This window comes from Rutilus rutilus (assembly GCF_951802725.1).
Source record: "Rutilus rutilus genome assembly, chromosome: 7".
In the NCBI taxonomy this organism is placed as follows: domain Eukaryota; kingdom Metazoa; phylum Chordata; class Actinopteri; order Cypriniformes; family Leuciscidae; genus Rutilus; species Rutilus rutilus.
Window position 1 is genome coordinate 44,155,051 of NC_140221.1, and position 23,012 is coordinate 44,178,062.

General features: G+C 35.8%; 1 protein-coding gene across 1 annotated transcript; it reads right to left on the bottom strand.

Annotated features, from left to right (window-relative positions):
• Positions 1-1,085: 1,085 nt before the first annotated feature.
• On the bottom strand, positions 1,086-21,718 carry me2 (malic enzyme 2, NAD(+)-dependent, mitochondrial). The gene is made up of 15 exons (XM_084413462.1): positions 21,515-21,718; positions 13,989-14,120; positions 11,711-11,844; positions 11,301-11,450; positions 10,026-10,101; positions 9,617-9,778; positions 8,719-8,932; positions 8,358-8,455; positions 8,116-8,229; positions 6,504-6,615; positions 5,990-6,132; positions 5,399-5,501; positions 5,138-5,208; positions 4,521-4,619; positions 1,086-2,877 (listed from the first exon to the last, which is right to left on the bottom strand). The coding sequence occupies exons 2-15, from the start codon at positions 14,094-14,096 to the stop codon at positions 2,716-2,718; spliced, it is 1,746 nt and encodes a 581-aa protein (XP_084269588.1). The 5' UTR covers positions 14,097-14,120; positions 21,515-21,718; the 3' UTR covers positions 1,086-2,715.
• Between the last annotated feature and the right edge of the window lie 1,294 nt (positions 21,719-23,012).

The following is a 23,012-nucleotide window of genomic DNA, read 5'->3' on the forward strand; positions in this document are numbered from 1 at the left end:
TATGATCCACATCCTAAAATTGAAAAGATAGCTATAGGCTATTTTTATGTATAAAGAAGACCCAATTAATACTGTGAGAAATGTATGTAATAAAACGTGTATACTATTTAGTTTCTATTAGCCTACATTATATCACTGTTTTTTTACTCACTGTAATTTCACAGATGCAAATTTAATGTGTTCATGTATTTATCTTTAATTAAAAAACATTTGGATTAAATACATTTATTTATTTAAATTATATTTCATTTATTTGAAACATTTTTTTATTTTCTATTTATGTATTTACTAGGTTTAATCTTATTACATTACACTGATTTTAATACTTTCATTTATTTAAATTAAATCTTATTTATTTTTAATCTAAAGTTTTTATAGTTTTTTTGTTTTGTTTAAAGGTATAGTGGAGGATCTTTCCGAATTTTAGATAAGACCCGCCCTCTCCACTTTTTGAATAAGTTTGATTGATTCACCAGAATGATTGACAATTAGGAGGACCAATAGTATAGGTGATCCACCCGGAAGTAAAAAATCCTCCATTATACCTTTAAATTACATTGTATTTTAATTAATGTATTTTAAACTTATTTTAAACATATGTTTTCATTTATTTATTTTAACCATTTTTATTAGTTAGATTAATCTTATTTTTATTTATTTATTTATACTTTTTTTCACTGCTTTTTCTCTAAAGTATTTTTTTAGATCTTCAATATGGTTTCTAAATGTTTTGCGTTTTAAATCCAATTTTGTGTAACAACGTCTTCAGGTTTGGAATTTCAGTCTAATAATAAGCCAAAAAAGATTTTATTGCCAAATATGTGTTGAGATGTTGGACACTGGATTACTACTTATAGGCTTCCTAGAAATAAATACTTTCACATTGATCCTTTAAAAAAATAAAATAATAATAATAATAATTATTTTTATTATTATTTCTTATTTATTTTTGTATAATTGTCTAAACCTCCAGGGGCAGTCCAAATAATTATTCAAGAAAAAGATGTTAAAAATGACATTAGTCTGGTTCTCGTCAAGTTCCTTGCATTATTACGGGATGCATCGTTAAAAAAAATGTAATAGGCTAATTTAAAAAATACTTTAGTCCATTCAAAATGAGGGCAGCAAACAGACCAGCAATGACTTTGCACAGATTAGACGACAAATGTTTATTCTGCAGCTCACATCTCCACCGGTGTGAGGAAGAACTGCATTCAGACACAGTAATGACATTATAACAGGAGCACGACACTGATCACACAGACTCAATTCTTCAAGGACTGACAGAAACGAAGCATCTTTTGGTCATGGATAGGAGAATGTTCACTTTGTTCGATACGGTGTTGAAAGAAAATGAAACCTTCAATGGGCAATTTTTAAACTTCCATGAAAGGTAAAATGTAGATCACGATGATCTATAAACGTGTTGCTCTTGTGATCTTTGGCTACATATAAAATATTGTACGGTGAGCGGTGACTATATAAAGATGTGTAAGCAGGCACTTGTTATGAGGTACTACCACATTATAACAACCATTTAAATGTATAGTTTACTGCCATTGCATGAAAGCTACAGCTGTGATTGTCATGTCTTTAATATCACTCAAAATTATTCTCACATCATTTGAACTCAAATCAATATTTCCATATATTTATTTATTTGGGAAGTAGCTGTGTAACAAGTTAGATAATGTACAGTCAGCCAGTTATAAAAAAAAAATAATATTTATTTTGGGATGACATTAATTTCCTGTTTTTTTATTATAAAGAATATATTTGTATCCTAAGCATCCACATACAAGTGTGTAAATATTTGCTGGTAAAACTCACAGTCACGGCTACAAATGCACACCACTGTAATATTGTGCGATACACTAGACGCTAGTCCTTCATGTCCTGTACTTTCTCTTCCACTAGGAGATAAATTGATCTTTGTGAACTGAATGACTCTCACAGACACAACAAGAAACAAACACAAAGGACAAATGGAGTGTGACTTCATTTTAGAAACCGTTTCATTGGACACAGCATTTAAAAACAAACGTGAGGAGTGGCAAGGCACAGTATTACACTCAACACTGGAGAATAGAGTATAAAAATAAATAAATAAAATACATTTTGTATATAATAAATGAAGCCTAATTAGAGCATTAGTTTATTTTGCATTGTGACGATACTTTCACAACAATTCGGCACATTTATCACTAAATTCCCATTACTATAATGGCCGAGTTTTGTTTTTAATTCTCAGTTGTTTTTTTGTACTATATTAGAGACAAATGTCAGGAAATACAACAAAATACCATTATGTGTAAATACTTTAAAATTTGAATAAAGTATTTGTGCATATTTTATAAGTGCATTTCTGGTAAAAAGTGCTTCATTGTGAGGAAAATGTCAAAATGCAACAAAATCCTAAAGATCCTAAAAGCAGGCTTAATTTTCTTTATGCACAATATTGTTTTGCATTTATTTATTTTGATTCTGGGGTGAAATGTGACCTGGACACGTGCAAGGTTTGTAAAATGCATCCCCAAAAACTGAAAATGCAATTTAAACAAGGGGTCAGAAATATGAATAAATACTAGAAGTTGCAAAAAAAAAAAAATAATAGAAAAGAAAAGAGGAGTGCCTAAAACAGAAGAATGAAAACTCCCTCAGACTTCCTTGTTTTTGTTCCGTCTCTCTCTGTCTGGTATTTTGTCATGTGTTCATCTAGTCTACAATGGGGCTGTGAGAAACCCCGGGCCAGTCGTACATGTCGGGTGCAAACGAATCGTACTGGATATCCCACAAAACTGATCTGACGTACGCTTCCTTATCCACAGGCTCTGGGTATCGGAACGCCATTCCTTTTGAATACACGTACTCCACCACCTGTGCAGAAAAACACATGTCTTAGCAGCGGGTTATGGTACACAACAAATGTAATTTGAAGAGTTCAGATGCAAAAGCCTCTAAGTGCCATCTGAAAATTTCTTCTAGAATGATCATTTTTATCAAGCTCGTATATTTAAGTTCAATAATTTCACTTAAATGACAATTAATAGGTCATTTGCATTGCCATTTAAGTGAAATTTCTGAACTTAAATATACGAGCTTGATCATTCTAGAAGATCATTCTGAACTCTTCATATATATATATCCCACAGTAAAAAAAAATATTACAATTATTTTTGACAATTAGGCACATTTATCACCAAATTCTCATTACCATAGGGAACATGGATATTCACTTCCGAGTTTTGTTTTTAATTCCCATTATTCTCATGGATTCTTATCAGATTCTCATTACTGTAATGATTTAACTCTATTAGAGTGAAAAGGTGTAATGCATATGAATGAATTGTAAAATGTTTTGTATATCACGCACACAAAACATGTGGCATTTGTCATCTGTGTCTTTCATATACGTTAGCGTTTATACTAACAGTGCAGTTTATGAATACTTTAACACATGTTAGACTGAAACGGGCAGCACACATCTACCAGGGTATCTGCAGGATTTTTAAAATCAAACGTAAGGCTTTTTAAGACTGTTTTTTAAGACTTGCACAAATAAAATTAACCCCTTAAGTCCTGAAGACATTTTTAGAGTTGTTTTTTGTGAGTGACATACACAAAAGTAAAGACTCATAACTACAAAACTATAGCAAGGAGAGTCAAAAGGTAGGTATCATTTGATAGAAAACTGTCAATTTCAAGAGATTTTTTTTTAATTACATTTGGACACTCTCATGCTGAGAAACTGCTGATAAAAGACACACAAAAAGTGTGCACAAGGAAAATGTCCTATTTGACAGGCAATAACTAGGAGAAAATAATAATCTTTTTTGGTGAAGTTCTGCTTCTGGATCAAATGTTGTGGTGATGGTGATAGCATAAAGTAATCAAAAGTTACAGCATTTGGAACCAAGGTTGCCTTTTTGTTTAGCCCTTGACACCCGTTTTATGAGTTATAACTCCAAGAGAGAATATCTTTAGACCTAAGTGACGGATTATGGTGAGTTTGGACTCTTTTTAATTGTGAGAATCTGCTGTAAATAATGATGTGCCATTTTCAGAGCATGTTTCGTATGATGTGCAACGATCGAAGCATGTTTCATGAAGTTACGATGGAAAACGTAACATAAATGCTGCATCCGTATATTATTATTATATATACACAAGGATATACGCAGCCGTATATTATTTACACCTGGCTTCACGTACAAAAACTCACTCAAGTTTAGTCAAAGCCCAAAACATGTATACTTGTTGTATTCTACCCAGTGAGACCTTTCAACTGACATATGACTATCTGATTCTGAGTATCTGAGAAAGTCATATACACCTAGGATGGCTTGAGGGTGAGTAAATTATGGGATGTGTTTCATTCTTGGATGAACTAACACTTTAAGGCTTTTTAAAGACTTATAAAGAGGTCAGGGACCCTGACCTACTGTACACTCATGTTTCCTTGGCTGTTCTTTTTTGTTTGCATACAGACTGTGTCCTGAAACACACACACACAGTCTCACCTTGACAGCCATCTGTAGTGACACCTCTCTGATGTTGGACAGCGGCGGATACAGTCGGCCCTGACTCAGCTCTTCATCTGTGAGCTGATCCGCCAGCGTCTGAAACAACAAAACCACTGTTTTATCAAATATAAAATATTAACTAGAACAAGTTCTGCTTTTTACAGTCATGCAATGCAGGGCTAATAACTTATAAACAGTAATTGGGGTATTCGTGATTAAGCAATATTTAATTCATTGCCATAATTTAACCGATTATGCTAAACAACCGTTTCAGCATATACTGTACTTGTTCAGTAATCATGCATTTAGGGGTGAAAGAGCTGGTGATTTAAAAATAAATAAAGCAGCTTGTTGGACTATAATGTACAAAATATTTCACAAACCACATTATTTATTGGAGAAAAGAACGTTTATAGAAACCAGAGTGTTTGATTATGATAATAATTTACAATAATATATGATAACAAACAACACTTTGCAATATCAAGCAGCTTTTTTCAGCTAAAATAACCAGAAACGGATGACACCGGAAGCCAGACACATTTAAATCACGAACAGCCACAGCTGCTCTTACATTATAATGAAGGTGGATACTGTGGTCTTTGTGTATTTACCTTTGCAGCCTCAAGAAAGACTGTATCACTGATGTGCCGGACTCCACTGAGTATAACAGCCAGAGCTACACCTGAAATCACAATTACAACCTACAGGTCAACACGAGATGACCTGGACAGGCCCAATCTCACCCCATTATTCCTACACATCTTAATATGCTTGTTAAATATTAGCGACGTCAAAATGTAGATGTGTTTAGAGCTAACCACCAAAACATCCATTAATATAAAAGACTATAATTATTACTATAGTATTAATACCAGGGAATATATAAGCATTGTTGCCCTGTCCAGGAGTCAGTATTCTGCCATCTTCTAGTGACACCGGTCCGAACGGACTGCCGCTGGCGAACAAACACCGACCCTGTAACAGAAACAGTTACATTTACATATTCATACGGGTATGACAATCCATGTCCACATGAGATCGGTGTATGACTACAGGTGTAAATGTATATTATCTTTGATTATAAAACAAAGCATTTAAATATCATCATCTTACAAAGATATTATTTAGAGATAGAGTGAAAACTGATTTTATGCAAGGAGTCTGCTATACTATACTGAGATAAATATCTCACTTATTTTACATTACAATCTTACTTTTTGCTATATAAACATCAGCATCTGCACCGAATCACATATTTCTGCTCGGTTTGGGCCTCTGAATTGAACTGAACTGTATCCATATATCCATATTCTCACTATATCATATGAAATGAGCCATAAAAAGTCTTGTGTATCAAATAAAAATACTAAAACGATAAAAAAAAAAACATGCAAACTTCATATGTAACTGACATATGCAAATATGTCAGGCATCAAAGGGTTAATGCATTCCTGCTATTTTACCTGTGTGAGGCTGTACGCATCTTCAGCTGTGCATTCTGCTTTGGCAGTGGGGTTGCTCAGGGCGAAGATAATCGGATGCTCATTCAAGCTGCCCATTGCTCTGATGACATCATGAGTGAAGAGCCGGCCGGCCCCTGACACACCTGTTTACATTGAGAAAGAGGTCAAACATATATACACATATATTAATAAAGGATTTATGGGTTATGCATGTTGCATTCAGCTTTATGCATAACAAAACTATATGCAAACAACAGGCAACAAAAAACAGCCACCCACATTTACAAATGTAAACCTTATCCATTAACACATTTCAAATGTGAAGATGCTAGCCGATTACAACAGGACATTTACATACAAAAGTCTTAAAGGTACAGGAACAAAAGGAGCTTGTTTAATTCTAGGTCATGAAAAACTAAATGACAACTGTTGAGGTGCAATCCTTGACTAACATTAAAAGGTCAGGTTAAACAGATTGATGTTGGGTTGGATTTAGAGGAGCAGCTCGTCTTACCGATGATCACTGTGGGTTTAATAACATTGACTGCATCTAAGAAGCTTTTCACGTCCCCAGGATCAGAGTGAACAAAAGCCTCCTGATTACTGTCCGTCTCATAAGCTCTGCCCTATAAAACAGAGAAACACACACACAGGATTACTGGAGGACTCTCAAGCATGTGAAACAAGAACACATTGGTCAGTGTCACTGATTTTCTATTCCTGCTTAGAGTTCTTAGAGGAGACTTGTCATGTGAGCTCAGATTACTAAAATACTGCGACAGCATTTGGGTGTTTTCAGAGACAGCAACTGAACTTGAACTAGTCTGAGTTCTGAGAACTGAAAGAGACAGAGACAGCAAACAACCACTCAGTGTTATTTTTGTATTATATTAGTTTTTATTATTATTTTGATTTAACTTATTTATTTTTTTGTAATTTTGTGTTTTTTATAAATATTACAATTTGGTTTTAATTTAGTTTCTTCAGGTTTAGTTTGATTTTTCCAGTAAGTGATTTTAGTGCTTCAACTTAAACTTTCAAAACTTTTTCATCTATTATTTATATTTTATTTCAGCTTTTTTAAATCAGTAGGTTGGTAACAAGATTTAATGACTTCAACTTAAATGAACAATTATAAATAAATAAATAAATAAATAAATGATTAATTGAACTAAATTATTAAAAAAATAACTTGAATGGAGTCAATGTCTCATTCCTTAATTGTGTGTGTGAATAAATCTTTAAAATGAATTATTCAATGACAAACAATGATTTACTCTTATTTTGAAACCGTTATGCCAAAAATCTAAACTTTTCTCCCAGTACATTTACATGACAGCTGCTCTCTCCGGATCAGCGGCAGTGCGAACACAGATTTGAATTTTGCAGTATCAATCTATCTATCTATCTATCTATCTATCTATCTATCTATCTATCTATCTATCTATCTGGCATGTGATTGGCTAAGGACAAAAAAGCAGGAAAATATACTGAGATCTTTTTAACAGATCTGCATGATTCACGTAGGTCACATTTTCAGGTTGGAAAATCCGGAATTCCGGATTAATCCGGAAAAATCTCATCCCTGATATATATAGATATATATATATATATATATGGATATATATAGATATAGATATATATTGCTGTGATGTAGTTAAGCTGGCTCTTTTCTTTTCTTTTTTGGCTAGTAGAAGTTATGAATAGTCGCTAACTTAAAAAATGAGCAGTCAAATTGATTTCAAACCCTTTATATATTTACATACATACATATATATATACACATTCATTTTAGTGAATCGGTTCATTGAACTGGTTCAAAACCTGGATTCACAAATCATTGTTTACATCCCATTTTTGTAGTAAAAACTATTTTAATTAAAGTATGCCTCATTAATACTATTGTACATGTATACTATTCATAGTATTAGTTATTTTAACCCTTACCTTATAAATTTGTCATGAATGATGATGAGATACAGTGATGAGAGCCAACTTTGTTTCTGAGCTGTTTTTGCAAATACTTTAATTTAGTGAGATATTTTGTCACAATGTTCAGATATGGTGTTAGAATATTGTATACACATTTTAAAGCGCACTTACACTCTTACTCCATGTTCACTCACCTTTACTAACAGACCATATTTGTCAAACATCCAGATCTTTTGTCTGGCATCTGCCTGAGACACCCCTGACTCCATCATTGCCATGGTGATCAGGTTAGCAATTCCCAGAGCTGCCTACAAGTGAAAATTGCTTAAAGCTTAAATACACAGGCTATGCTGAAGTTTAATCTCAAAGCAAATCACACAGATTAAAAGACAGAGTTTGCATCATTGTGGCTCTAAACTGTGTCATGTGGGCTCACCTCCCCAGCCCCCAGAAACAGAACTTTGTGTTCGGTTATTGGCTTCCCCACAACGCGCTGAGCCGCCAGTAAACCTGCCAGAGCAACGGCTGCAGTGCCTGTGACACACAAACGCATCAGCAAATGATCATCAGATTGCATTTCTTGAAGAAAATACCAATGCTTGTAAGGAAAATGAGGACCAATCACGATTCAGTATGCGAATATGATGATGACAATTATTCTCATTTAGATTTTGAAAATGTTGTAGTATATTTTTTATTATCTTATAGTAAAGCAACAGCATAAACGGTACCTGATGAGTTGAAATCAATAAGTGTAAGTAATAGTGATTCTTGCCTTCGCAAGTACTGGTACTCACCCTGGATGTCATCGTTGAAGGTGCAGTACTTCTCACGGTATTTCTTCAGGAATCGGAAAGCGTTGTGATTGCCAAAGTCCTCAAACTGGATGAGGGTGTCTTGTCCGTACTTGTCCACCACAGCTTCCATGAACTCATCTATGAGATCGTCGTAGCGCTGAGAGCGGTCACGCCGCTGGTACAGACCCATGTAGAACGGGTCCCTCAGTAACTTCTGCACAAACACACATATAAAATAGCTATTTTTGTAAAACATCTGTAGAGTAAACATACATTTACAATGAACAAGGCTTTACAGAGTGCTTGACTCTTGCATGCAAAATTTGAACTGGATGGATGGATGGATGGATGGATGGATGGATGGATGGATGGATGGATGGATGGATGGATGGATGGATGGATGGATGGATGGATGGATGGATGGATGGATGGATGGATGGATGGATGGATGGATGGATGGATGGATGGATGGATGGATGGATGGATGGATGGATGGATGGATGGATGGATGGATGGATGGATGGATGGATGGATGGATGGATGGATGGATGGATGGATGGATGGATGGATGGATGGATGGATGGATGGATGGATGGATGGATGGATGGATGGATGGATGGATGGATGGATGGATGGATGGATGGATGGATGGATGGATGGATGGATGGATGGATGGATGGATGGATGGATGGATGGATGGATGGATGGATGGATGGATGGATGGATGGATGGATGGATGGATGGATGGATGGATGGATGGATGGATGGATGGATGGATGGATGGATGGATGGATGGATGGATGGATGGATGGATGGATGGATGGGCAGACAGACATCTAGATCTATAGAGTCATCAAGTCTTGTTACACGAATGGTTTGGGAATGAATGGTTGCCAACCTCATTATCTGTGCCCACATCAATGCAGACTGGCAGGCAACTCTCAGGCCGGATTCCAGCGCAGGCCGTATAAAGACACAGCTTTCCTACAGGAATACCCATACCATACACTCCCAGATCCCCCAGACCCAGGATACGCTCACCGTCCGTCACCACTACAGCCTAAAGACACACAGAGATGAATGATCCCTCACTATACTAATAAAAAGTCTCTTAAGAAATCAAATTAGTACATACATCACAGTCTTAAAGGGATAGATCACCCAAAAAAAACAAAATGTCATCATTATACTTGTTTGGAACGACATGAGGGTAAATAAATCATGACAGAACTTTCTAATTAAAAAGTGACATCAAACATGCACTTCAATAAAAATCAAAAAGCACTGGAATGTTACAAATCCAATACCTTGACAGTGGTTTCTGGCCAGTTATCCAATATGGAACGAACATGTCCTTTATCCTTAATGGAGATAAACAGACCTCTGGGGAGAACAAGACAAAAACTTCAATCTCTCTAACACACAAGCTGTATTTCTGAGATAAGCTCCTCCATAACAACAACAACAACAACGACAACAACAACAAAAATAGTCCTAACTACATACTAAACCAAACTTTTCTGCTAACATATGATGTTTTTCACTCCATTTTGAATGTGCATCTACTTTTAGCTACACTTTGTCATACATAATTTCACTTAACCCTAAATACACAGTTACAGTTGGTTTATTGTGTACATGATTGGATGTAATGTTAACTAGCGGTTCAGTGAGTCAAAGTTTAGATTGGTAAACACCCTGATTGACTCAGAGTTGAAGGATTCGAACAGGACTATTCATTAAACAGATTCAAACCAATAACTTGCTAGGTTAAAAGTTGTACTGAATGATTCATTTAAAACTGGCTCGTAAGATTGATCTGCTGACCTATCAGCCTACACTGGTCAAGCTGTGTTTGTTCTTGCATGCAGCCAGTGAAGACAACTCGTATTACAACATTCTTCACATTCAATTCTGACAGGAAATGTTCTTTTGACTCTTCAATTTATTTTGATGTGATGCTGTAAAGAGTAAATTGCACCAAAGGCACTCAAAAGGAAGTTATTCTCTATATCAGTGAATCCCTGAAACACCTCCATTGTAGTTTTGAGTTTTCTTCCAGGAATGAAAACATCACAATATTCCTTGTAATTACCGCCCAAGGCATATGCAAAATAAAGGGGATGAGGCCTGGTTGGATTTAGTTAATACTCCTCGTTATGGTGAGGGACGTTAGAAATGCGTTAGAAGCGCTTGACAAATCACAACACACTGATCCAGCCAACCAATCAGAACACATTACGATTTTCGGAAGGAGGGGGTCCTTAGAGACATGAACTAAAGAGAGCGTTACTGACAGACCGGGAAGAGAGGAGCTGCAACAATGACAAAAATTTGAAAAACAATGGGTTTTTTGAACATTCAAGCATTAAAACCTGTTCTAGTAGAGCTCAAAAACAAAATCAAGACTTTGTAAAGGAGCATAACATTGCAATGTATCTGCCATCTTGCACATCTAAAAATAACTTCAAGACAAGCTGAGAATAAGAGCATGTTGGGCATACAATCAGGGCAGTGATTATCAAGAAATGGGTTCAATGTATCACAGTTAAATAGTTAATAATTAATGAAGTGTAGCTTACTTGGGTCGCCTGAAGATGTGTCCATACTGCGTACATGCGAGGCCAACAGTTGGGGTGTAGACGATGGGCATGAGAGCTTCGATGTCTTCCATGAGCACGCGGTAGAAGAGACGCTCGTTCCTCTCCTGAATCCCCATTAGGTAGATATACCTGCTCAAATCAACCCAAACACCAAAACATCAAAACATATTTAACATTTTTTAAATGAAATAGTGCATTCAGTGTAAATATTCAGACTTTTTATCTAATTTTATCTTTCAGGACCATGAAAAGCAGGTTATGATATTTATATGATTATTTGAAGCCACACAGCATTGGGTCACAAAATGCATGTTAAAATTCTGATTTTATATGGACATTTTAGAACAGCTCTTATTATCAGAAATGTGTAGTGATGTGAATGAATGTACTTCTGCAGTGGGTCGGACATCTTCTTCAGGTTTTTCTGGAAACGCATGGCCTGGGTGTCCTGGGTCTCGATCTTTGGTGGTAACAGACCATGAATGCCCAAAATCTGCCTCTCCTTCAGAGTGAAAGCCATGCCCTGTGTGCACACAAATGCACAATGAATGCTTACACAAGATTTGTACTTTTTCACTACAGTAAAACTGTGGGTAATTGCAAGGGCGTCACTAATGAGATCTGAGTTTCCAAAGTTAAAATAATAACCCAATCCAAAGGTTTTTATTCAGCTAATTTTTGGCCTATTCAAATTAAATTGGATTCAAATGTTTAAAATTTTTAAAAAAATGCAGGATTTTTTCTTTATTTATGACAGTAGTCTGAACACTGAAATGATAATGAAATAATATAAAACCTAATCAAGATATAATATTATACAAACCTGATCAAGACATTTTATTTATATTTTCATATATAAAAATAATTTATGGTTAGATTAGATATTATTTGTATTATTTATTATTAGTATAAATTATCATTATTATAAGTATTTTTTATTATTTTTTGGAATGTGTTAAGATTTTAAAAAGTAATTAAAAAAAAAACTAATCAGTAAAAAATTCAAAAAAATGTATAAGTAAATAAAAACAACAACAAAAATAATAATAATCATCAATTATAAAATAAAATACAAAATAAAGTAAAATAAATATATAAATATATGTATAAAATAATATAAAATAAATCTGATAGTAACAAACCTGATCAATATTATATAAATATATAGTTTGACATTATATTAATTATTATTATTGTCAGATTTCAAGTACACATCAGGACTACACTGTCAAAAAACAGTTAACATTTTAATGGTGCAACAGCAAAGTTTCTTTGGGTTAGATGTTTGTTCAAAGCCTCAACCATAAATATGAGCAATGCTAGTGATGCTTGCCTTAGCAAGTGACACAAATTACAGACAAAGCCATTCACACAAAGAAAACTGCAGATGGTCTAATCTAATGCATTGTCTATCACACAGAAGTGTGTGACATATGAAGGGCAGACAACACAATAGGTCATACAGACACCCTGAAACACTGCTTTGTGTGTCTGGGGGTGAGCCGGAGCAGCCCTGCACTTCTGTATATTAAAACCACGCATGACTCTTTGACCTGAGGTGCCACAAATGTAATGCATACATCCTGTGTGTGAGGAGGAAACCCAACACATGGCGTCTACAGGAGGAGATCAAGGCAGAACAGCGACCAATCAGAGTCAGCGTGGGGGAAACACCCATCTATAACATACAGCCCACAGAGGAATTACATTTACTTTACATTCCATATGCCTGGAGTGTGTGAACTTATGTTTGTTTGAGCATGTTTGAGGGGTGCGGGACTGTTTATAACAGGGCTGGTGGGTTAACATAAAATATATGTTAAATGCAAATAATAAAAAGCAACTAAATATTGGTGGATAGTTGGTTAGGATATACTTATCAACTTTTAAAATGGAAGGAAAAAACACTTCCTATGTCTTTTGTAATTGACGTCAAAGGCATCCAAACTAAGTGGTATTTTGGTGCAAATTCATCTCATTGGGTAAAAGCTTGTGAAATTGGACAGATGATGACAGGGACATGACTTCATCCTCAAAAACTATAAACAAAAACTACACAAAGGAGAAAGAAAACACAACCCAGACTACATAAAATACAATTGCAGCGAGGATAAACATGGTTTGTGTTGATTAGTGTTTTGTGAGGTCAATTACTGGCTGCTGAGAGCATGAAGCCATCGAACATTATAGCTTGCTTTTTGTACAATAAACAATTTTGGTTCAATTTTGGGTCATTGCTTGATGTCCAAAGTAAAATAAGATTCCTGAAGCAAAACCAGTGGTCTACAGCATGGAAATTAAGCACACACCCATGTTTTTCAGGATACGTGGCACTTCTGCTGAGTCACCCCACTAATGTTTTCCAGACAAAAGCATTCAGACCCTCAACTCAAAAGTGTGTATGCATCTACGTTGGGGAGTACTAAAACTAGCAAAAAGACAATAGTAAACAGTCATTATTAAGTTGAGTTATTGAGTTTATTGCTGTCACTGCAACCGAAATCCTCATTGTTTTTGTGGCACTTATCGAATTTATTTAATCTGAAAGCAGCAAATGAGATGCAAAGTAGATTCCCCAACTCTTCTATATGTGATATTGGAAACAATAAAAGAATAGCGACTGAAAGAGACATTATGACCGGATGGACAGATTGTATTTAGTCTAACCTTGTTGGTACGTGGGTTGAGCATGAGCGGTTTCCCCTTCTCTTTAGTGTGAACCCATCGGCACATGCTCACACACGGCCTCACACTCATGCTTAGTCTGGACAGCATGGCTGCAGTGATACCGATACACACCTGCAAAAAAGAAAAGAAAGAAATAAAACATTTAATACAACCAAACACCCCAGAGATCATTCAGTTCAGAAGTGTGTGATAGAAGAGTTTGGCTGTTATCGGGCGATTAGATTGAATTATTATGGCTGTAATGTCAGCAGGCATGGATTCTCACACCACAATCTCTGAGAACATTATGAGTCACTGCTGTGCTGATAAACTTTCATGCCAGAGTCCTTATAAAGAATATCAGAGCGCACACATCTCTGCAGCCTTTCTACAGGCTGTGACCCTGGACAAGAGCATTACAGTCTACCCTCTACAATGCGAGTAAATTTCACAGTGGCCGACCAAAAAATGTCTATCATTAGCCATTGGCTAATAAATTCTTAGACTTTAGTCGCCAGTTTGTGTGTTAGATGCCAAGTGTAATATAAGCTGAGCGCTTGAGAGTTTCGCTCTTCGTCAAGCGATCTGTACTGGTATTTCAAATTCGGCTCAGCGAACCTGTGTTTGACGTACCGTAAACTCTAGTGTGAAGATGCACGACTCGCCGTCGCGTTTCTCTCACACACGCAAAGAGAGAGAGCTGCAAGAGTCTTACATACCACACAAAATCATTGGATGGCGCTCATCCCGGTTTTAAAGTAACACTAAGTAACTTTTCAACCTTCATAATATATTTCCAAAATCCTTGTGATGGTACATCGAATTAAAATAGGTTGAATGACACGTCTGCCATAGCCTGACGGGGTTTGTATAGTTTTTAATCGTACTTTTAAACTTCGGGGTTCGGGTAGTAACCCCCGCGCACAAAAAGAACTACAAAATTCGACTGCTTTACGGCATAGGCTACCTCACTTCCCCCAACACGTCCTCACATGCTGTTGGACTTGTAAGTATATTGCTTATATTGTATATCACTCGGACAAGCACCTGGCGTTCTTGTTGATGGATTAGTAGACATCTTCGGAGGCTAGCTGTGCTTGTTCGATGTCCGACGATTTGTAACGCGTTGTGTTTATTCCCCAATCGAACTCGTGTAACTGTCTGTCACATGTTCTACCGTCCACTGCATTACTTGATAGACAAAAATAGGACAAGAATGAGTGTCAAACAGAAACAACCAGCTTACGGGGTGTTCGAGGCGCACATACAATACAGACTGCCGAAAGTTAAACAGGGCGCGCGCAGCTCTTAAAGGGGACACCATAGATATCATATATAAACGCTAGATGTCTTAAGGCGCAGTCACTTCCGGCATCATTGTTCGGCCATCTTGTCACAGTGCTCTGTGCATTAAGGTGAATGATCAGCACGCACACAAATCCTCTTATCTCGCTGAAATCTTGACGGATTTACAAACGGGTTGGTTTCTTACAAACGTTATTAACGTGGCTATAATTCCGAATGCTTGAACATGTATGTTATAATTTTTCATATGTATGCAGTGTATGTATGCAGTGTCATAACTACATCTCTGACGTTTATAACAAACCAAACCGTTTGAAAACCGGTAGAAAAATGAGCAAGTTATGGTTATTTAAAAGTACATGCACCATTGAAGTAGTGAGCGAGTACACTGTGGCAAGATGGCCGCCACATGCGGACGTCGACCTCCATTGGCCAGCAGTGCGCACGAGACATCTAGCCTTTATATATGATATCTATGGGGGACACACCTTATTTCCACTCGTTACAGCTTCTATCCGACTGAACGGGGACCGGTATACAGGGGGGAGGGAATCAGGCCGTGAGTGAAGAGACTGCTCTGCGTGAGTGGTATTTACGACAGTAACGTTAAATACAAGTAGTCCACAGCGACTCTAGGGGTCGTTGTTTGACCAAAACGGAAATCCTACATAGTGGGGCTTTAATTTCAGCAAATCAGTTCGAGCGAACGCTGACAACGTGATTAACATTCATGAACCCAGCAGCTCATGTGTTGTATATTGTCATTATCAGTAGTAGGATTATTGTCTTTTTAATAATAATTACTATTATCTTTTTATTTTTTTACAGAAACACTGAATGACCAACAATATCTTAAGTCCTGAGTTCAGTTAAAATGACAAACATGTTATACGTAATTAAAATATGAATTATATATAATTCATGCATGATTATCAAGTTTCAGTTCTAATTACTGAAGTTCTATCATTAAATAATGCTTGATTTTCATAATATCATAATATAATGCTTGATTGAGTGATTTTAAGAGTGTACATTTAGATATTTAAAAAGCTGTGCCATTTTACAAAGATGAGCTGATTTGGTGGAATTTATAATATATATCAGTTTGGTGATCTAACCACAAAAATGTACTAGCCAATGGCGATTCTATTGCCAAGGTGTGTGTAGAGAATGAACATGAAAAAATGTGTTGTTAAATTATTAAAATAACTATTAAATCTTATCTATTAAAATAACTTGTTGGCTGATAAATTTTTTTGGGGGAAATCCTGGTCTAAATAATGCTAAGAGTATCTAAACCCTCAGCATCCTGAAAACTCCCAAAAAAAGGAAAATAAAACCATTAAACAATCACCCACCCACTTTATTATAAAATGTGGACCTTTTATGAATAAAAAACAGATATGTTTTTCCAAAAATATAGGAAGAACAAACAAAATAACATGAGTGTGGGGAAATAACTACAAAATGTTGATATTGGGTGAATTAAAAGCCATGCTATTTACCCGAATGATCTGACAATACTGAACCTTTTACAGTGAGAAAAGATTACACTCAAGTAATGCAAACAAAAACAGTGATGAATAGAAGTTATAAAGCACAAACATATTAAACCAGCTAAATTATCCTACGCCTCAAATGCCCATTTTAGGATGCAGATGTAAAATCACTGAAGATTCAATCACATACTCAACTCTAAACTAACATATTAATCAGATGTCTCATGACTGCTGGTTTGTATACGTCTGCATGTGAGCAGTTGAGCATAGTCATGTCAGCACTGCCTGCTTCACTTTACATAGAGGAAGTGAAACTGTACAAACCCAAAGCCAAACCCTTATACAACAAGAAAACACCTCTACCAGTCACCCACGCTCACACTCTTTATCAATTTATTATACTGTATTCTTCTGGGTCATTAAAAAAAAATCAAAGTACACAGCAGAGGTGGCGTGCATGCTGATATCATCATCACCGTTGCTAGGTCGGGACTCGGGACGGTTTCATCCAGTGTGAGTCACACAGCAGAATAATTACAATCACTGTGACCTGAGTTTAAGTGTACCACTCGAGGGTGCAACTATGACAGGGCAGGAAGTTCAGGGATCATTCCAAACTGGGACATCTGCATTTAAAGAAACAGTTCACCCAAAACACTAAACACTCCCAAGATATTTGAAGCAATGAGGAACAGACAATTATCTGCCTATAATGTAGTTTATTTTGTATAGCGCCTTTCAAGAACCCAAGGTCGCTTCACAAATTAATACAAACAGTTGACAGACAAAGAGACAAGCAATCTGCTTATTACATTTACATTGGGGCTGCGATTTAAAGGGACAATGTGTAGTTTTGTAGGTATTTTATTATCTAAAATCAATATTTTTATTCATAAATATGTCCTCAATGGTGTACAAATACCTCTGCCAATGATCTGACTTAATCTCGTAAACGAAGAATTTATTATCTTTATATACATGGGACGGGTAGGTCCATGGAGGCTTCCATGTAGTTCCGCCATCTTGAAAAACTATAATAGCAGAGAGGGACAAAAAGTACTAAGCCAACGCGTTTCCACAACGTGTTTTCGTTCAGAGCCAGCGTCACGTGACGTGACTGAAGCCAGCAGAAGCGGAGGAGCAGAGAGGCGCTTGTCACTGCCGCGGCAAGTTTAAAAGGCTGCACTGTACGGTTATTTATAACGGAGGACCATACAAATGCTGAGTCACAGGATCAGGAGTCCTCGTCGTCGAAAAAGTCCAAAATAGACCGTAAAAGGAAACGTGACCGGAGATTACATAAAACAAGGGTTAATGTCGGGATAGCTAATGCAGGAGAAAGCTTTCAAAAGAGACGCTGAAGTTGCCTGCTTTCTTCTCGACAGGTAAGTCAATGTTACGGTCTTAATTACAAGCTTTTTTTCATTGCTTGGTTGTGTACTTTATTATTTAGACAGTAGAATATTTATAGTTAAAAGTTAAACAGGCTCTTTGATGAATAGCAGCTATTGAGTAAAGTAGAGAAGGCCCTAAAAACAAGGTTGTAAGTTTTGTTTGTTCAAAACTGTAACATTCGTTTGTTCGTTGTGTCAAGTTGCAGTTTGTTTTGAAATAACAAACCTGTTCACCCGAAGGAAAACTCGAAGTGCTATTAGAAGACATCCTGTCATAGCTTTTTGGTACATAACGGCTACCGTAGATGCAACGCGCATTTGAAAAAGCGAGGCGCTGGAGAGCATTATTCGTTTGAATGCAAAATACAATTTCACCACTAGATGGGAGAAAATCCTACACAATGTCCCTTTAATTAAGTAAATATATATATATATATATATATGCTAAAGGATTTTGCACTTAATATATTAAAATATTTGTTTATTTCTATGAAGACGCACTCCCCAACAAAATCACCCCAATCATTCTTTGATTATATAACTTCTCATGTTAATTATTTGTAGTTATTGGTTGTCTCCATCTTTGATTGTTATAATAAGCAGATTGCTTGTCTCTTTGTCTGTCAACTGTTTGTATTAATTTGTGAAGCGACCTTGGGTTCTTGAAAGGCGCTATAAAAAAATAAACATTATTATTATTGTAGAATGATTAATTCTTTCTATTATTCAAGTCATCTGAAATTTCCTTTTTTTTTTTCATATTGCAAAATATAATCACAGAAAAAACTAAATATCACAATGTAAGTTTTTTTCAAATATCGTGCAGCTTTAATTTACATTTATACTTTTGGCAGATGCTTTTATCCAAAGCGACTTACATTACACTGAAGGTCTACATATCAGTTCATGCATTCCCTGGGAATCGAACCCATGATCTTGGCATCGCTATCGGCATGCGATACTGTTTAAGCGACATCTATGCCTTTATAGCCCATATAAAAATTAAGATTATATTGCGTTTTAAAATCCTTGTGATCAGACGGCAGTTACTTTTACTGATTACATGTTATTCTCACAATGACAGTATGACAGTCGCTACTACTACTTTTGTATCTTTAAAATGTTCCTTTCTAAAAGCCTTCTGCTTATATATATGTTCAGAAGGTCTTTCAGGTTTGTGGAATTGCACACACAGACCAGCCACTGGTCACGTGCCGATCACTGATAACTGAGACCAACACAGCATTCATTTAACCGTGTATTACTGTCTCTGGAAGGCTTTTGTCACTAAAACACAATCAAATGTACAAATTCACATAATTTAATTTACATGCAATGCAGGGATTCCCCAACTTTTTTTGTCAGCTGAGCCTCTTTGACCTAATATATTTACATGAAGTAAGCCCTAAGATTTTAGGTTAATACATTAGGTCAATAATAAAATTAAGTTCACGGTTCTCTGATGTCAGTTAATGGTCACATGACATGCAAGTAAACAAATAAAATATTTCATCTTTTTAGTAGGCCTAAGTGTTTTTTATTTGACATTTTTATGATTTAATTAGTCATTTAATTAAAAGTTATTAAGTAATTTACTTAATAGCTTTTCATTAAACTTATGAACATCACGAACCCCAGTCTGGGAAACCCTGACGTAATGTAAGATTTAATGCACTTCAGGTTCATGTTGTTGATAACAAAGAATGGAATATATATGAAGGTAATATGATGCCACAAAGAGTCGCATGCGCAGGGTAAGATATGTGAAAGTGTGCATGAGATTGCAAGCGTAAATGAAATTTGCGTGTGCAAGGGAAGATTTGTAAAGGTGTACATCGCCTTTCGGGTGTAAGAAAAAAATATTTGCAGCATTTTACTGTTATTCGTAAGTGTAATGCATGTATTGTGAAACTGCAGCTTCATGCTTTTGCAAAATAAACAGGATCTCTGACTTCCATTTTTCCGCACTTACACTTTTGGTTCAGTATTTGATATATTTTCTTTCTCTTTGAATTTTTATATCAATATGGTACAGTAATATAATCCTATTCAAATCAATGTGGTAAAGGAGTTAAAAGGAGTTTAGGACACCCTAAACGTGTTCCAGAAAACAAGACTGTTCCTCCCATGACCTATGACCTGTCACATGTGACACTGAGGGTTATTTTAGGGATCAAATGGGAAGTCACACGAGATCTGCCTGACGTGTTCTTTGCTCTGTAAAAACAAACCGATGATTTGGCAAAGCTGCACATCAAAGTTGATGAACATCCTGAGCAAGCAAATGCAATGCTTCTGCCATCATTTTTGCGATTTATGGAACTACATCAAATTAATTGCATGCAAGTGACTTGATTAAGGGATAAGGATAGGTCATCCATTAAACCTAAAGCATTGAGGATACCAGCCCAGATCTCAAAACACTAATTCACACTACCCATAGAAGTAAAAGTAGCATGAGAAAATGGGTTTCTTTGACCACTAGATTCAGGGTTTGCACTTAATAGCTTAGAGATCTTAAAGGGATAGTTCACCCAAAATGAAAATTCTGTCATTAATTACTCATCCTCATGCCGTTCCAAACCCGTAAGACTTTTGTTCATCTTCGTGACAAAAATCTTTTTTAATGAAATAGTTATTAATGACAGATTTTAATTTGTGGGTGAACTATCCCTTTAATGGAATGCATTAATTTAATGCACTGCTTTTTTTTCTTTTCTTCTCTCTGCTGAAGTGGAAATTTCTGACTCAGTGCAGGAGAAAAATAATAATTGTGAGATAACAGCCTTTAAAAATACAGTATGCAGTGCAATTTAAATACATTACAGATTCAAATAGATTAAGTAAACACATGTGTATTTGGGATGTTTTCTTTCCACTATTCTGAAAAGCAAAACAGCCCAACATCTCAAAACCAGAGGATGAAATAAACAGTGCTTTCGGCTTTACTGACTGTAGTGACTAGCCGTTAATCTTGCCGTTACCAGCTTAGATCTTTCATTTATTTTAGACTATCTATCTTTAATCTCAGACCTTTTGAACAGATCTACTTCTCTGAAACCGTTAAAGCCGCAAACCCTAAGAGCAACAGGTGTAGAACCACATTATTGATCATATTATACAGTAAACCCAACCTTTAACCTATTTGATAATAATGTAAACACAATATATAATGTGATGTGCGTGAGTCTAATATTTGAATGAAGCGGTCTAAGTTAACAGTTAGTGTGGTGGTGATGACAGATGCTGTTCAGCTAAGCTAACAAAACGGTCAAAACACTCAATGTATCCCCTCCAGAACTCTCACAAAGGATATCTCAAACCTTACCTTTTCCTTTGAACGTCTCAGAGTCCGCTGGTCACAATAATGCACGAGTACACATTATATTTAATATAAATTACACGTGCTGGTCTTTTATCACTGCGTCAGGCCGTGCAAGAGTGAGTGACAGTCGCGAGCCTTCTTGGCAGTGGCACGAGACATTCACACACACATACGCCGACAGCCAATCAGAAGGAGGAACGCCATAGCGCTTGAATTTACCGTAAAGCTCAGTATATAAAGCGCAGTCTCAACCGACCACAGAAGCGGAAGGTAAATGATGAAATTACCGTAAAGATCTTAAACCAACAAACCTCATTCCTCCGTTTTTGCAAGTCAGACTTGACTTGCAAGTTAAAGAAAGACTAAATCTGTGGAGTTTTGCATTTTAGTCGTCTAGTTTTACTAATAAAGTAAGACAATAATAATATTAAGAAATGTATTTTGTTATTTATATATTGATAATAAAATAAAATGTATTATTTAGCCTATTATTACTAATTCACATAAAAATACACAACTCTATATAATAGTTTTTCACTGTTGTTTTTTAATGGCTGTTAATAGAAAAAGGAAGATTTGGTTTTCATGCTTATTTATTTATTCTTTTTATTCTTTATATATTCTGAATGACTTTTATTTTAATGATTTTACTTGTTACGTTACATTATCGAGTTTGGTGAACAAGTATTCAACTGATATTACTGCTTGGACATTTTGAGATAAATTAATGCCTGCTTATCTCTACAGACGTAAATGCATTACAGAGCGCATGTCTATTCGCTCTATGACCAGAAGAGGCCGCAGTTGAGTTTCTAGTTTTGGCAGTACTTTTAGAAGTCCTGCACAACTCAAAACCAACCATTGGCCATTAGGATGTTTTGAGATAGGCTACTTTATTTGCTGGTTTGTTTATCATGCTACAGTATACATAGGTGTGATTTGGTAGCACTTCTGAATATTTGTCATTAACAGACATTGAGCATATCCGTAGCTGATGCGTGAGGGTCATTCCTGGGATTCGGTAATATTTCAGTCCCCCAGACGTTTTAAAGTGGTGGTTCACCAAAATGAAATGTTAAAAGCTTTTCACAACACTTTTGTATGTCCTTTTAATGAATAAACATAATTATTGCATTTAAATAATTTGATCATAAAATAATGCATTTTGTCGTGTCATGTCATGCGGCACTTCACTGAATTTGTTCATATTTAACAAAATGTGCACAGTGTCTATAATCTTTGGCAATACTGTATTTATTTGTGTATTCATATATTCATATTTTTGACACATTATAGTCAGGGAGGGTAGTGTCAAGCTTAACAACTCAACCCCATCACATACAATTAAGATGGAAAATGGTTATTTTTTACATTTTTAATCCGTAAGTATATACATATTTCATTGCTGCCAGATATGGTCTACTTACCTACACTACAGGAGGAGCAGTGTCCATTCTGAGCAAAAAACCTCAACCCCTGTCACATATCTGTACATTTCTCA

What these genes read in the sequence shown, in the direction of transcription:
- me2 (XM_084413462.1), bottom strand. Translation starts at nt 14,096, where the DNA reads ATGCTGTCCAGACTAAGCATGAGTGTGAGGCCGTGTGTGAGCATGTGC. An exon ending in TCAACCCACGTACCAACAAG is followed by an intron (nt 11,845 to 13,988) that starts GTTAGACTAAAT and finishes GTGTGCACACAG; the next exon opens with GGCATGGCTTTCACTCTGAA. An exon ending in TGTTTCTGGGGGCTGGGGAG is followed by an intron (nt 8,230 to 8,357) that starts GTGAGCCCACAT and finishes TTTCACTTGTAG; the next exon opens with GCAGCTCTGGGAATTGCTAA.